Raw genomic sequence first — 15,427 nt, forward strand, 5'->3', positions numbered from 1 at the left:
AGTTCAATTCACCAGGACCCATGTAAACCAGAGGCACAAGGTGGCACATGCATCTGGAGTTTGCAGTGCCAGAAGCCCTGGTGTGCCCATTCTGTCATGTAAATAAGTAAAAAAAGAAGTTTTATTAAAGGCCTGTAATGCTATGCCCCCCTCCCCTTTTGAGGTAGTGCCTCACTGTAGCCCAGGTTGATCTGAAATTCACTATGTAGTCTCAGTGTGGTCTCATACTGGGTGATCTTCCTACCTCTGCCTTCCGAGTGCTAAAGGCACGCACCACCTGGCCCCTCTTATTTTTACAGAGAGGAGAGAGAGTTGGTGTGCCAGGGCCTCATCCACTGAAATCGAACTCCAGATGCTCGCACCACCTAGTGGGCATGTATGGCCTTGTGCTTGCCTCACCTTTGTGTCTGGTTAATCTGGAAAGTCAAACATGGGTCCTTAGGCTTCACAGACAAGCACCTTAAATGCTAAACCATCTCTCCAGCCCTAAGTTTCCTTTACTTACTTTTCTTTTTCGAGGTAGGGTCTCACTCTGGCCCAGGCTGACCTGGAATTCACTATGGAGTCTCAGGGTGGCCTCAAACTCACAGCGATCCTCCTACCTCTGCCTCCCAAGTGCTGGGATTAAAGGCGTGCGCTACCACGCCCAAGCTAAGCCTAAATTTTCTTTTGCGATAAGGTCTTATCACACACTGCAGGGTGGCCTGGCACTGTCAGTTCTTTTGCCTCCTGAGTGCCAGGATTACTGTGGTGTACCTCCATGCCTGGTTGAAAGCCTTTTTTTTTTTTTTTTTTTTTGTACTGAGCATTGAACCACTGTACTGCATCCTCAGCCCACATACATACATATAATTTTTTTTTTTTTTGAGGTAGTCTCACCCTAGCCTAGGTTGACCTCAAATTCATGGCAGTACTCTTACCTCAGCCTCACAAGTGCTGGAATTAAAGGCAAGTGCCACCACACCCTCACTTGTTACCCAGGCAGGCCTTGAATTTATGAACCTCCTACCCTAACTTCCCAAGCAGCTGGGATTACAGGGTCCTGTCACCAGGCCCAATTTGAAACTCATTAACAAAGACACATGTGGAGCTGGGCATGGTGGTGCACGCCTTTAATCCCAGAGGTAGGAGGATCGTGAGTTCTAGGCCACCCTGGGCTAGAGAGAGACCCTACCTGGGGGGTGGGGGGGGGAGCCAAGTACCACAACTTCCAGGTCCAGAGCCAGTTACCAGGACTAAGAGAAGTCCTAGTCAAGTTGCCAGAAGCAGCAAGAATATAGTGAAAATGACAGGGTTGGAGGGATAGCCTGCAATTACTCAGTACCCACATAAGACCAGATACATAGGAGGCCCTGGCATGCTCATACTCTTGTCTCAAAATATTTAAAAGAAAATCAGAGCTGTTAGCATCAGGAAGTGAGAGAGGTTGCTTACCAGTAATTGGGTATTTAGGAGGTATTAAGAGATGACCAGAACTAGGCCAGCCTGTGGACAGTGGACTGGACACTCCAGATAAACCTCCCTAGAATGACAAAAAGCACTTTAACTCTTTCACAGGTATAATAGATTTTTATAGCTGGCCCTTTGTCTCCTGGAGCTCACCATGAACATGAGCTGGAGACAGCCTTTCCCCCACTTTACCCTTCTGACTTCGTCACAGTGCTGAGCCAAGCGGGATGCCTGTGTTGTGTCCTGTCTGGGCAGTTAATACAAAAGGGACAGAACTATGTCGTAGCCCAGATAACCAGACAGGTGTCTGTACTTGCAACTATGGTCATGTTAACATGTAGAACAACAACCAAGAACCAGAACAAACTTCAACAGAATACAACAAGGAATGGGCACTGCCCATAGAATTCCAGAGAAGCCCTGCCACCCCAACCCTGCCCGCTTAAGTTTCTATGCTTGCTTAGAGTGACGTGCGGAAGGAGTAGGGATTTAATCCCAAAAGGTAGCTCCCAAGTCCTTGCTTTCCATGATCAGGCCACAGGAAGGAACAGGCCTAGGCAGGGGTCAGGCCAGTTGGAGATGGAGATGGGTTCCATGGCCCTGTGAAATGCGTGTGGTTCAGGAACCAGTCAGCCAAAGGAGGAAGAGCCAAGGTGAGCATAGCTTCTAGGCTCACGGTGCAACCTCCCTCAAAGGGGGTCCTAGCTCCTCTGCTCTGCAGGCTTCTCCCAGGAAGGGCTGGGCCCAGCAGAGGTTAGCAGTACACCTGTAGCAGAGGTGCCCCAGATGAGTCTGTGTCGGTGCCCTGGAAGGAGGAGTCGGGGCTGGCTGGGTACCCTGGAAGGGGAGGAAGCAAAGGCTCAGAAGAGGGGAAGGAGCTTGTCCAGGGCCCACACCAGGGGACCTACTGTTCTGACCTCTGAACAGCCTCCCTCTGTAAAAGGGTACTGACCCTGCTCTCAGGAGTTAATGAAGGCCCAGGAGACAGCAGTAGAAATGTCCAGGAATCTAAGCAGCCACAAGCTGTATGGCCTACCTTCCACCTTCCTCCTTTGTGGCTCAGGTTAGATCACTTCTAGCTCTGGGCAGATGGTGGCTCAGGCCCCCGCACCTTTCTGATCTCATCCTCACCCACACCCAAAGGAAGCTGGAGGAGGGCCACTAGGGTAGTCCCCCACCCTCTATACTCATCAGGTCAGTACCACACCTGGGGCTCCATATGGCCTCAACTTCCGGGCGATGGCATCTGCTGTAGTCTCCTGGGAGATCTGCACTGTCAGTTCTACAGAGGGAGTATGAACAGGCAGTGGTCATTATCACATCCTTTCAGTCTCAATCTGTAGCCCAGCCTGGCCTGGAGCTCAAGACAGTACTCCTGCCTTGGCCTTCACAGTGCTGGAATTACAAGAGAGTCACAAGTACACTCTCCCCGCCCGACCCCCTCTCACCCAGGGTCTCATTCTAGACCAGGCTGACCTGGAATTCAATAGTTTTAGGGTGGCCTTGAACTCATGGTAATCCTCCTACCTCTGCCTCTCAAGTGCTGGGATTAAAGGAGTGCACCCCCCCCAGCCCTTTTAATTAAAAAATTTTTTTTCTGAGGCAAGCCTAACAGACTGGCATTTTTTTTTTTTAATGTGAGAAAGCAGATTTGGCATGACAGGGCCTCCAACCACTGCAATTAAACTCCAGATACATGTGCCACCTTGTGTGTTTATGTCACTTTGTGTGTCTGGCTTAAGTGGGACCTGGAGAACAGAATGAGTCCTTAGGCTTCGCAGGCAAGTACCTTAACCTCTAAGCTCTCTCTCTAGCTCCCTACCCCATTAATTTTTTTTTTATTTGGAGCCAGGCATGGTGGCACACACCTTTAATCCCCGTACTCAGGAGGCAGAGGTAGCAGGATTGCCAGGAGTTTGAGGCCACCCTGAGATTACACAGTGAATTCTAGGTCAGCCTGGGCTACAGTGAGACCCTGGGGGAGGGGGGGAGAATAAAGAAGTTAATAGGGAAAAGAGCTATTAGGTAGCCTTGATGGCTGTAAGAGAACTAAGGACAGGGCCTAAAATGGCCAAAGTTCTCAAGTCCATATGCTCCTCCCAGCCTAGCTCAGATCTCACTGCGAGAGTTAAAGACAGGAGGAAAAACTCCTGCAGCAAACTGTGGAGGACCCTCAGCCCAACCCTCCTGCAGCCAGAGCTTCCCTGCTCTGCCCCTTTGGACCACCTACCATCCTGGCTGAGACCGGAGCACACCATGGTCTCGTGGCCGCTGTCAGGGGCGGCGGCAGTGGGGGCCACAGCCCGGGCCGAACGACCCTCTGAGGTCTGCGGGCGGGAGCGGCTCTTTCGCGTGCTGATGCGGATGATGCCGCGCACCAGGCGGCCCTCCGCGTCCTGCTCGTCCAGGTGGTAGTCCTGCGTGATGCTGCTGATCAGGTCCGAGATCTTGCTGGTCTTCTCCAGGAACACCGTGTCGGAGGTGCACTTGGCCAGCTCGTCGATCTGGTGCACGCTGAACAGCTCGGTCAGCTTCTTGAAGATGAGCACGTCGATCTCTCGGCTTGACATGGAGCCGCTGCCCATCTCGGGCAAGTCCAGGTCCGACTCATGGAAAGAGTAGTACTCCTCGGAGCCACGGGGGCTGCTGGTCAGCGTGCTGGGCAGGCTGTGCCGCAGGAGAGGGGGCTCGGCGGGCAGGTGCTCCTTGCAGCAGGAGTCCGCGTCGGGGGCTGGGGAGGTGGAGCGGCGGTAGGGGTAGACCGGGATGCCCTTGAGCTTGACATCGGGGTAGCTGAAGCTGCTTCCCATCGTGGACTTGAGCCGCTGGCCATCCCGGCGGCTGGGGGGCGCGCGGTCCGGGCTGGGAGGCACACCATTGGGCTCCTTGGCCCAGCTAGTTTCGGCGGATCCCTCGGGGGAGTCCCCGGCAGACAAGCAGGGACTGCAGCCCCGTACACACGCCCCACAGCGCTGAAGGCAATCCCAGCAGCGGCGGAAGCAGGAGGCAGCCCGGCACCAGTCCCACCCCCAGGGGCGCCAGAACAGGCAGCAGGTGGGCGGCTCCGAGGGGGGCTCCACAGAGCCGGAGATGAAGGTGATGCTCTCAGGTCCATGGTGGCCCGGGTCCTTGGGGTCCGGCCTGCGGGCGCGGCGGCCTGGTGGGGGCTGGGGGGGCTCGTCATTGGTCTCCAGGCATAGCTCTGCTGGCCGCTCCCAGGGCCCCAAGCGCGGAGGCCCAGATGATGGGCGGGGCTGTCCAGGCCTGGGCATGGCTCAGCGCATGGTTTGCTGCAGCCAGGCACCTGCAGGAGAGAAGCCAGGAGGAAGTCAGGGACAAACTCCTGGGCTGATCTGAGGAGCTTCAGACTTTTGGCTTCTGGGAGGCTTGTGAGGAGGAGGGGCCAAGCATCCAGAAAACCCTGTGTGTTGTGCTCTTCTCTCCCCAAAGAGAAAGTTCTGTGTTCTAACTCGGGCTTCCAGTCTGGATTTCATACCCAGTGAATGGCTATTATTAAAAACAAAACACAAGTATTAGTGGGGATGTAGAAAAATCTGCACCTCTGCTGACAGTGCCACTAGGGTAGAAAGCAGTATGACAAGTCCTCAAAAGTGTAAGGGCTGGGAGTGTAGCTCAGTGGTAGAGCATTTGCCTAGCAGGCAAGAAGCCCTAGTTCATCTCCAGCACTGCAAACAAAAAACACAACAGAAGCCTGGCATGGTGGTGCACACCTTTAATCCCAGCACTTGGGAGGCAGAGGTAGGAGGATCACTGTGAGTTCAAAGCCACCCTGAGACTACAGAATGAATTCTAGGTCAGCCTGGGCTAGAGTAAGACCCTACATACACACCCACAAAAACAAATTTGTACACCAATGTTCACGGCAGCATTATTTATAATCACAAGGAGAGAACAACCCAAACGTCTGTCAACAGATGAATTTTAAAAAGGTGGGGTGGTAGATCTTAAAGATGTGTCCGGAAGCCACAAATTGTTCCAGGAAAATCCTAGTGCCCAGTGGTTGGATACCTACCTCCCAGTGAGCTGTTGGTCATGGAGGTCCCAGAGACCGACCCCCCCCCCTCAAAACAATATAGACTTTTGGTTGCTCACCAGAACTAGATGGTAAAACTGTATTGCTGAAGACATCACATGCTTCTGTTGCAGTACAGAGAAATCAAGCTAGAAATGAGCTGGAATCCAGCTTCCTTCTGACAAGCTGTCACAGTGCTATCTATGTAGCTTTGTGAGGGAGGAGAGTCATCCACTGTTTTAACTGTTCCTTGTGCATCTTGCAAGCTATACAACTGGCCTGTCAGGCTAGATGTGCCTGCCAGTGCAATAGTAGCATGGCTGTTATGGAGGTAAACAACTGATTTCTGAATTAAGGGTCATTCCACAGGACAGAATTCATGCCTGGTACTGTAAACCTAGTTAAAAAGCTTATGCCGGGCTGGAGAGATGGCTTAGCAGTTAAAGAACTCATCTGTGAAGCCAAAGGACCCAGGTTCAATTCCCCAGCACCCAAATACACAAGGTGGCACATGCATCTGGAGTTTTCAGTGACTAGAGGCCTTGGCACACCCATTCTCTTTCTCCCTGTCTCTCATAAGTAAATAAAATATTTATTTTTTAAAAAGTCTATGGCTAGGGGCTGGAGAGACAGCTTAGCAGTTAAGGCCTTTGCCTGCAAAGCCAAAGGATCCTGGTTCAACTCTCCAGGACCCATGTAAGCCAGATGCACAAGGGGGTGCATGCATCTGGAGTTCGTTGGCAGTGGCTAGAGGCCCTGGTGTGCCCATTTTCTCTCTCTCAAAATACATTAAAAAAAAAAAAATCCCGTCCCAAAAAAACAGCACTTGAGAAGCAGAGGTAGGAGGATCGCCGAGGGTTCAAGGCCACCCTAAGACTACATAGTGAATTCCAGGTCAGCCTGAGCCAGAGTGAGACCCTACATTGAAATCCCCCATCCTCCTACCCCAAAAAGCCTATGGCTAGCCAGGCTTGGTGGCACACACCTTTAATCCCAGCACTTGGGAGGCCAAGGTAGGAGGGTCACCATGAGTTCAAGTTCAAGGCCACCCTGAGACTACAGAGTGAATTCCAGCTCAGCCTGGACTAGAGAGAGATCCTACCTCAAAAAAACCAAGAAATTTCTTTTGGTCTTTTTGCCCTGGTGCACACATTCTCTTCCTATCTTCCTCCCCCACCCCTCAAATAAATAAATAAGAAAAAAGGCTGGGTTGGAGAGACGGTTTAGTGATTAAGGTACTTGCCTGCAAAGCCAAAGGACCCAGGTTCAATTTCTCAGGACCCATATAAGCCATATGCACAAGATGGAACATGTATCTGTAGGTTATTTGCAGGGGTGGAGGCCCTGGCATGCCCATTCTATCTGCCTCTTTCTCTCTCTTAAATAAATAATCAAGCATTGAAAAAGAAAAGATTTTTTTTTTTTTTAAAGAAAAAGGATTTGTTTCTTGGCCCATGCATCCAAAAAAAAAAAAAAAAGAGAGAGAGAGAGAGAAAAGAAAAAAAAAAAAAGAGCCAGGTATGATAGTGCATGCTTTTAATTCCAGTACTTGGGAGGCAGAGTTAGAAGGATCAACAATGAGTTTGAGGCCACAGTGAGACTACATAGTGAATTCTAGGTCAGCTGGAATTAAAACAAAACCCTACCTCTAAAAAAGAAGAAAAAAATAGAAGAGGGATGGAGAGATGGCTGGTTAAGGTGCTTACCTGCAAAGCCAAAGGACCCAGGTTCAATTCCCCAGGACCCACATAAGCCAGATGCACAAGGGGGCACATGCGTCTGGAGTTCATTTGCAGTGGCTGTGGCTGTCTGCCTTGGTGTGTCCATTTTCTCTCCCTCTCCTTGTCTCTCTCTCTTTCTAACAAATAAATTCCAAAGTTTTTTAAAAAAGAAGGAAGAAATAAAGGTGGAATGATGATTGACAAGGGTTGGGGCAGAGGGAAATGGGGGAATTATATTGAATGGGAATAAAATTTCAGCTGGGGAATATGAGAAAGTTCTAGGCACATATAATAGCAACAATGTGAATATTTAATGCCACAGGACACAGGACCACATACTTTAAAAATAGTTTTTTTTTTTTTTTTTTTTTTGGTTTTTCGAGGTAGGGTCTCACTCTGGTCCAGGCTGACCTGGAATTAACTCTGCAGTCTCAGGGTGGCCTTGAACTCACGGCGATCCTCCTACCTCTGCCTCCCGAGTGCTGGGATTAAAGGCGTGCGCCACCATGCCCGGCTAAAAATAGTTTTTAATAGGCTGGGGAGATGGCTCAATGGTTAAAGATGCTTGCTTGCAAGCCTGCTTGTCTAAGCTCAACTCCCCAGCACCTACAAAAACCAGATGCAAAGTGATGCATGGGTCTGTGATCTCAATGGGAGGCACAGCCAGAAGAAACTGAGCTTGCAGGCCAGCTACAATGCACATAATGACAAAACCATGCAAAAACAAAACAAGAGACCCTGTCTCAATTTGATCAAAATGAGACCCTGTCTCTTTTTGGGGGGTGAGGTGGGGTTTTATGTTGATACAGGGACTGATATAGCCCAGGTTGACCTCAAACTTCCAACATACCTGAGGCTGGTCTTTGTGTTTGTTTGAGATAGGGTATCATGTAACCCAGAGTGGCCTGCATCTTGCTACAAAGCCAAGGATAACCCTGAACTCCTGAGCCTCTTGCCTCTACTTCCCAAGTGCTGAGATTACAAAAGTATGCCACCTCTCCTAGCAATGCCAAGCACTATTTGGTGAGATAAGAAAATAGGAGCCAAGCCAAAAAGGCCAAGATTAAAATTAAAGCTGAAGAAGTGGAAGAAGAGGAAGAAGAAAAAGTAGTAATTGTTGAAGAGGAGACATCTGTAAAGAAGAAGAAAAAGAAGGATAAAAAGAAACACATTAAAGAAGAGCCAGTGTCTAAGGAAGAGCCATGTACCAGCACAGCACTTCCCAGTTTGGAGAAGAAGAAAAAACAGAAAGACAATGAGGACTAATGGAATTTTGTCACCTGGACACATCATGCTTGGAGATTCAGTTGGGAGCATGTCAGAAATGCTCTCCAAAATAATTAAGGACAGGTTGAATCCACCAGTGATTACCACATAGCTTTTCAAACCTTTATGTGTCTTAACTTCAGCTGTTAACCTTAGAGCATTTGATAGACAAATAAAAGTATTTTCTTTGTAAAAAAAGAAAAAAAGGAAAATAGAGGAGCCAGGCACAGTGGCGTACACTTTTAATCTCAGTACTTAGGAGGCAGACATAGGAAAATCACTATGAGTTCCAGGCTAGCCTGGGACTACAGAGTGAGCTCTAAATCAGACTGGGCTAGAGTGAGATCAAACTCAAAAAATAAAAATAAAAAAGTAAACATAGAGTTAAGATAAAAAAATTACTTTATTTGCAGATAAAAGTATATGGGAGCTGGGCGTGGTGGCACATGCCTTGAATCCCAGCACTGGTAAGGCAGAGGTAGAAGGATCGCTTTGAGTTCGAAGCCACCCTGAGACTACATAGTGAATTCCAGGTCATCCTGGGCTAGAGTGACACCCTACCTCGAAAAAAACAAAAATAAAATAAAGCTGGCCGGGCATGGTGGCACTTACCTTTAATCCCAGTACTCAGGAGGCAGAGGTAGGAAGATCACTGTGAATTTGAGGCCAGCCTGGAACTATATAGAGTGAGTTCCAGGTCAGCCTGGGCTAGAACGAGACCCTACCTAGAAAATCTAAAAGGAAAAAAAAAAATAGGTGATGGAGAAGCAGAGGAAACCTGATGTCCTCTTCTGGACTCTGCACATGTGCACACAGGGCATAGGCATCTACACAAGCACATACACACACCTCTTTTCTTTTTTTGATGCATAGTCTCACTGTAGACTGGGCTGACTTGGAACTCACTGTGTAGCTCCAGGCTGGCCTCAAACTCACAGCAATCCTCCTACCTTAGCCTCTGGAATGTTGTCATTAAAGGCATGCACCAGCATGCCCAAGTCAATTATTTAATAAAAAGATATAATTCAAAATGTATACCTATGTACTAAAATAAAACTGGGCATGGTGGCAAATGCCTTTAATCCCAGCACTCAGGAGACTGAGATAGGAGGATTGCAGTGAGTTCCAGGCCACCCTGAGACTACATAGTGACTTCCAGGTCAGCCTGGGCTGGAGTGAGACCCTACCTTGAAAAATCAAAATAAATGAAATTTAAAATAAAGTTAAAAACTATTATATCAGGGCTGGAGAGATGGCTTAGTGGTTAAGGCATCTGCCTGCAAATCCAAAGGATCCCGGTTAAATTCTCCAGGACCCATGTAAGCCAGATGCACATGGTGGCGCATGCATCTGGAGTTCGTTTGCAGTGGCTGGAGGCCCTGGTGTACTCACTCTCTCCCCCTTCTCTCTGTCAAATCATTCATTCAATACATAAAATATATTAAAAAAAGAAAACTGCCAGGCGTGGTGGCGCATGCCTTTAATCTCAGCACTCGGGAAGCAGGGGTAGGAGGATCGCCACGAGTTTGACGTCACCCTGAGAATGCAGAGTGAATTCCAGGTCAGCCTGAGCTAGAGTGAGACCCTACCTTGAAAAACCAAAAACAAACAAACAAAATCTATCATATCAATGTTAAGTTACCTAGATTTGATTATTCCCTTTTATAATGTATCGTCATGTGTGTGTAGGCACTCATGCCACAGTGCATATGTGTGTGTATAAATCCTTGGCATTGTCTGCATTCTACATTTTTTGGAGGGGGGAATTTCACATTCTTTTTTGATAGTTTTATTTTGTGTTTTTTATTATTATTATTTATGAGAGACGGTGAGAGGGAAAGAGGGGGAGTGCTGGGCATAGTGGCGCACACCTTTAATCCCAGCACTTGGGAGGCAGAGGTACAAGGATCGCCATCAGTTCAAGACCACCCTGAGACTACATAGTGAATTCCAGGTCAGCCTGGACTAGAGTGAGACCCTACCTCAAATAAAAAAAAAAAAGAAAAGAAAAGAAAGAAGAGAAAAGAAAGCGAAAGTGAAAGTGAGAAAATAAAATGGGCATGCCAGGGCCTCTAGTCACTGTAAACACACTCCAGACACATGCATCACCATGTACATCTAGTTTGTGTGGGTTCTGGGGAACCGAACCTGGGTCCTTAGGCTTCCCAGGCAAGTGCCTTAACCACTATGCCATCTCTCCAGCTCTACCTTTTTTCTTTTTTTTGCTTTTGTTTTTTTTTTCCAAGGTACGGTCTTCTAGCCCAGGCTGACCAGGAACTCACTCTATAGTCCCAGACTGGCCTAGAATTCACACAATCTTCCTATCTCTGCCTCCCAAATGCTGGGATTGTAAGCGTGCAGCAAGATGCCCAGCTTGACTCTACCTACTTTGAATCAGAGTCTCTTGCTCTTCAAATAAGTCTGGCCCATGAGTAGTTTTACATGGGTGCTGGGCAACTGAACCCAGGCTGGCAGACTTTGCAAGCAAGCACTCACAACTCTTAGCATACTTCTGGGTCTATTCAGTGTCCTTCTCCAAGGACCCGAAGAACCCCAAGTCAAACAGGTTCCTCTTCCCACAGCTTTCAGCTGGAATCTCTGAAGGCTGAGTCAGCCTTATATTCATCGTTTTAAGATAAGTGTATCTTCCCAAGGACTGAGACTCCTAGGGTCAAGAGGGTCAGGTCAGGAACAGCACCTGCCTCCTTTCTGCTTCAGTGCCTGGAATAGGGTCAGGCTTGGAAGGTGCACCATAGTAGACCCTAGCTCAGGCTGACCTGGAATTCACTATGTAGTCTCAGAGTGGCCTCAAACTCATGGGAATCCTCCTACCTCTGCCTCATGAGTGCTGGGATTAAAGGTGTGAGCCATCACAGCCAGTGTAAAGACACATTCTGTGTGACATAACGGTACAACTAGGACCATTGGGTAAAAAGGAAAAGGACTCTGGCTTCATGCTGACTTGGGCAGGAACCGACAGTCCTGGAGTAGTGTGTGTGTAAAACACCATGCTTAAAGGTATACAAACTAGGGGCTTAGAGATGGCTTAGCTGTGAAGGCACTTGCATGTGAAGTCTAAGGACCCAGATTCAACTCTCCAGATCCCACGTAAACCATATACACAAAAATGAGGCAAGCGTGAGCCAGGTGTGGTGGTGCACACCTTTAATCCCAGCACTCTGGAGGGAGAGGTAGGAAGATTGCTGTGTGTTCAAGGCCACCCTGAGAATACACAGTGAATTACAGGTCAGCCTGGGCTAGCATGAGACACTACCTTGGAAAAAACAATACGAAACAAAAACAAAAACAAAAAAAGGCAAGTGCAAGGTTGCACATGCCCACTAGATGGCCCAAGTGTCTGACGTTCCATTGCAGTGGCTGAGGCCCTTGCACCAATTCTCGCTCTAAAATAATTTTTTAAAGCTATAAAAACTAAAATTATATCAAGCAACTTTGAAATCTCTCATAACTGAATGTGGTATTGCACACCTGTAAGCCCAGCATCTGAAAAGCCAAGGCAGGAGAATCGTGACTTTGAGGTCCATATAAGCTATGTAGCAAGACCCTTCTCAACAAAAGAAACATAACATGTTCCTCATAACCCACAGGGACATACTTAAAAATTTATAGCCTATGGGGCATGGTGGCACAAGTCTTTAATCCCAGCATTTGGGAGGCAGAGGTAGGAGGATAGCCAGGAGTTCGAGGCCACCCTGAGACTACATAGTGAATTTCAGGTCAGCCTGAGCTAGAGTGAGACTCAACCTTGAAAAACCAAAAAACAAGCAAAAAAAAAACCCAAAAAGTATAGGGGCTGGAGAGATGGCTTAATGGTTAAGGTACTTGTCTGCAAAGCCAAAGGACCTCGGTTCGATTCCCCAGGACCCACGTAAACCAGATACACAAGATGGCACATGCATCTGGAGTTCATTTGCAATGGCTGTAGGTCCTGGTGCGCCCATTCTTTCCCTCAGGAAGGAAGGAAGGAAGGAAGGGAGGGAAATAAAGGAAGAAAGAAAGAAAGAAAGAAGAGAAAGAAAGAAAGAAAGAAAAGCCTGCAGCTGGGGAGATGGCTCAGCAATTAAAGGCACTTGCTTGCAATGCCTGTTGGGCCTGGGTTCAACTTCCCTATACCCAGATAAAGCCAGATGCACAAAGTGGTACATGGGTTTGGAGTTTGTTTGCAGTGGCAAGAGGCCCTGGTATGCCCATTCTCATTCTGTTTTCAAATAAATATATTTTTCAAAAATAAGCTGGGCGTGGTGGTACAAGCCTTTAATCCCAGCACTTGGGAGGCAGAGGTAGGAGGGTCACTGTAAATTCGAGGCCAGTCTGAGCCTCTAAAACAAACAAACAAAATGGTGATCTTTAAGTGAGATCTCAAGATTAGGGGCTGGAGAGGTGACTCATCGGTTTCCAAGTACTTGCTTGCAAAGTATGGGGACCCTGGTTCAATTCCCAAGGCGCCCACGTAAACCAGATGCAAAACAAAACAAAACAAAACAAAACAGGTGCAAATGCCTTTCAACATGTGCAAATAAACAAACATTTAAAGAGGAAATATTTACATAAATGAGATACCATGTACAGGGACTTAACACAGAGCCTGGCATGGTGGATGTGGGTGTGCCCCGTCACGGAGAACCACTAGGACGATGCCTCCAGGGTTTGTTAGTGCCAGAACCCACTGACTTCTCATTGACACTTCACCTTTCCAACTGCACACACCCTGGGGGGCTGTCACCCCATGATTCCTTCCTCTTTCCAGAGTTCTGAGAGCAGGCAGGCTGCACCTGCACCAGCTTGTTTCGAGCCAAGCCTCGCACACAAGGCAAGGAGGAGCAGCCGTCGGCTCTGGGGCGGGACATCGAGACCCCGGGTCTCCAAAGCGCAGCCCCAAACGCCCCCATCTGCACCAAGTCGCGGCCGCAAAGGAGATCGAGACCCCGGCAGTGGCCAGGGAGCGGCGCAGCCTCCGCGCCTGCACCGCCCTCGGGGCGCGCACCTCGCTCCCGGGCTGCAAGCAAGGGCCCACGCCCGCGGGCGGCCCCGGGGGCCCCGAGTCCTGACCCGGCTCCCGGGCCTCCCCGCAGGCCCCCGGGAACCCGCGAGCGAGCGAGCGCGCTTCCCGCCGGCAGCCCCGAGGGCGAGCCCGGCCCCCTCGCCTCGCCGCCCGCCCAGCCCCAGCGCCCGCTCAGGCCGCTCCCCGGCCCGCGCACCCCGGAAGTGAGTGGGCGGCCCTCCCCCACCGAGGAACCGAACCCCAGACCCTCCCCGGTCCAGGCGCAGCCTCGAGGGGCTCCCCGTACCCGCGCCGTCCGGGCTCGTGCCCCCTCGGGCCCGCGCTGGGTTTACCTGTCCCGCCAGGTGAGCCGCCTCCGGGTCAGCCCTTCCCCCGCCCCCCCCCCTCCCCGCTCACCTGGGCCGCAGGTGAGCGTCTCGCGGGAGCGCTGCACGGGCCGCCGCTAGGGACACACTTCCTGCCTCCGCGAAGCGCTCCGTCGCGTACCTGGGCTGAGGCCCCGCCCCAGGGCGTTGGGCTGGCATGAAGACCCGGCTGGGCGTGGGGAGGCCTGATGGCAGGGGCAGCGAAGGGCAGAGGCTCAGTGTCCCCCCTCGGCTCCATAGTTTGGTGTCATAGAAGTCTCGGAGTGTTTGCCAGGCCTTAAAGCTCCAGCTCAAAGGCCACGTCTCCTGGGAAGCTTTCCCTGACCCCTGGCTGGGGTTTTGTTTGTTTTTTCGAGGTAGGGTCTCGCTCTAGCCCAGGCTGACCTGGAAGTGCCCTATGGAGTCTCAGGCTGGCCTCGAACTCACACTGATTCTCCTACCTCTGCCTCCTGAGTGACGGGATTAAAGGCGTGCACCACCATGCCTGGCTGGGTGTTTTTGTTTCCGTGTTTTGTCTCCTCTTTTTGGTCTCTGATCTTGAAGATAAAGCCTGTTCCCTTACACAGAGACTGGCACATACTAGGTGTCCAGCAGGTGACTCGTCATTATTCGAATGGCTAGGCTCAATTTTTATTCATCTGCGTGTTTGTGTGGATGGGCGTGCTTGCTTATAGAGGTCAGTGGTCAACGTCGGTCGCCTTCCTCAGTCCCTGGATACGTTATTCCTTGAGACAGTGTCTCTCACTGGATCTAGAGCTCACTGGACTGGTTCAGTGAAACTAGCTAGCCAGCACGCCCTTGTCCCTCCTGTTTCCACCTCTCCAGCACTAGGATTATAGTCATGCACCACCATGTTCAGCATTTTACATGGCTGCTGGGTAGTCAAACTCAGACCCTAATGCTTATGTGGTAAGCACTTTACCTACTGACCCATTTCCCCAGGCCCTTGTTTGTTTAAAACAGCCTTTCATGTAGCCCAGGCTGGTCTCCATTTAAATATACAGCTAAGGTTGGCCTTGAACTCTTTTTTTTCTTTCAAGGTCGGTTTCGCTTTAGCCCAGGTTGACCTTTCTTCACAATGTAGTCTCAGTATGGCCTTGAACTCACAGTAATCCTAATACCTATACCTCCTGAATGCTGTGATTAAAGTAGTGAGCCACCACACTCAGCTTTAAAAAAGGTTTTAAAAAATGTGTTTATCAGCCTGGGCCAGAGTGATACCCTACCTCGAAAAACCAAAAAATTAAAAATTAAAAAAAAATTGTTTTAACCGGGTGTGGTAGCACATGCCTTTAATCTCAGCAGTCAGGAGGCAGAGGTAGGAGTATCGCCATGAGTTCAAGACCACCCTGAGAATACATAGTGAATTCCAGGTCAGCCTGAGCTAGAGTGAGACTCTACCTCAAAAAACCAAAAAGGAAAAAAAAAAAGTGTTTAGCTGGGCATGGTGGCACATGCCTTTAATCCCAGCACTTGGGAAGCAGAGGTAGGAAGATCTCCATGAGTTCGAAGCCATTCTGAGACTACATAGTGAATTCCAAGTCAGCCTGAAATAAAGTGAGACCCTACT

The 15,427-nt window shown here is 49.6% G+C and overlaps 1 protein-coding gene across 4 annotated transcripts; it reads right to left on the reverse strand.

Moving 5' to 3' along the window:
• Window positions 1-1,755: 1,755 nt before the first annotated feature.
• Kdf1 (keratinocyte differentiation factor 1) lies at window positions 1,756-13,940 on the reverse strand. 4 transcript variants are annotated; one of them, XM_045150506.1, is made up of 4 exons: window positions 13,889-13,940; window positions 3,680-4,956; window positions 2,657-2,731; window positions 1,756-2,286 (listed from the first exon to the last, which is right to left on the reverse strand). In XM_045150506.1, exons 2-4 carry the CDS (start codon window positions 4,719-4,721, stop codon window positions 2,204-2,206), a joined length of 1,200 nt encoding a protein of 399 aa, XP_045006441.1. In that variant the 5' UTR covers window positions 4,722-4,956; window positions 13,889-13,940; the 3' UTR covers window positions 1,756-2,203. The 4 variants fall into 4 exon arrangements, with proteins under 4 accessions (XP_045006441.1, XP_004671281.1, XP_045006440.1 ...); XM_004671224.2 differs by lacking the exon at window positions 13,889-13,940 and adding an exon at window positions 13,825-13,864 and having other exon boundaries at window positions 3,680-4,753; XM_045150505.1 differs by lacking the exon at window positions 13,889-13,940 and adding an exon at window positions 13,825-13,863.
• Window positions 13,941-15,427: the final 1,487 nt, after the last annotated feature.

Source organism: Jaculus jaculus, chromosome 5, assembly GCF_020740685.1.
Source record: "Jaculus jaculus isolate mJacJac1 chromosome 5, mJacJac1.mat.Y.cur, whole genome shotgun sequence".
Classification (NCBI taxonomy): Eukaryota; Metazoa; Chordata; class Mammalia; order Rodentia; family Dipodidae; genus Jaculus; species Jaculus jaculus.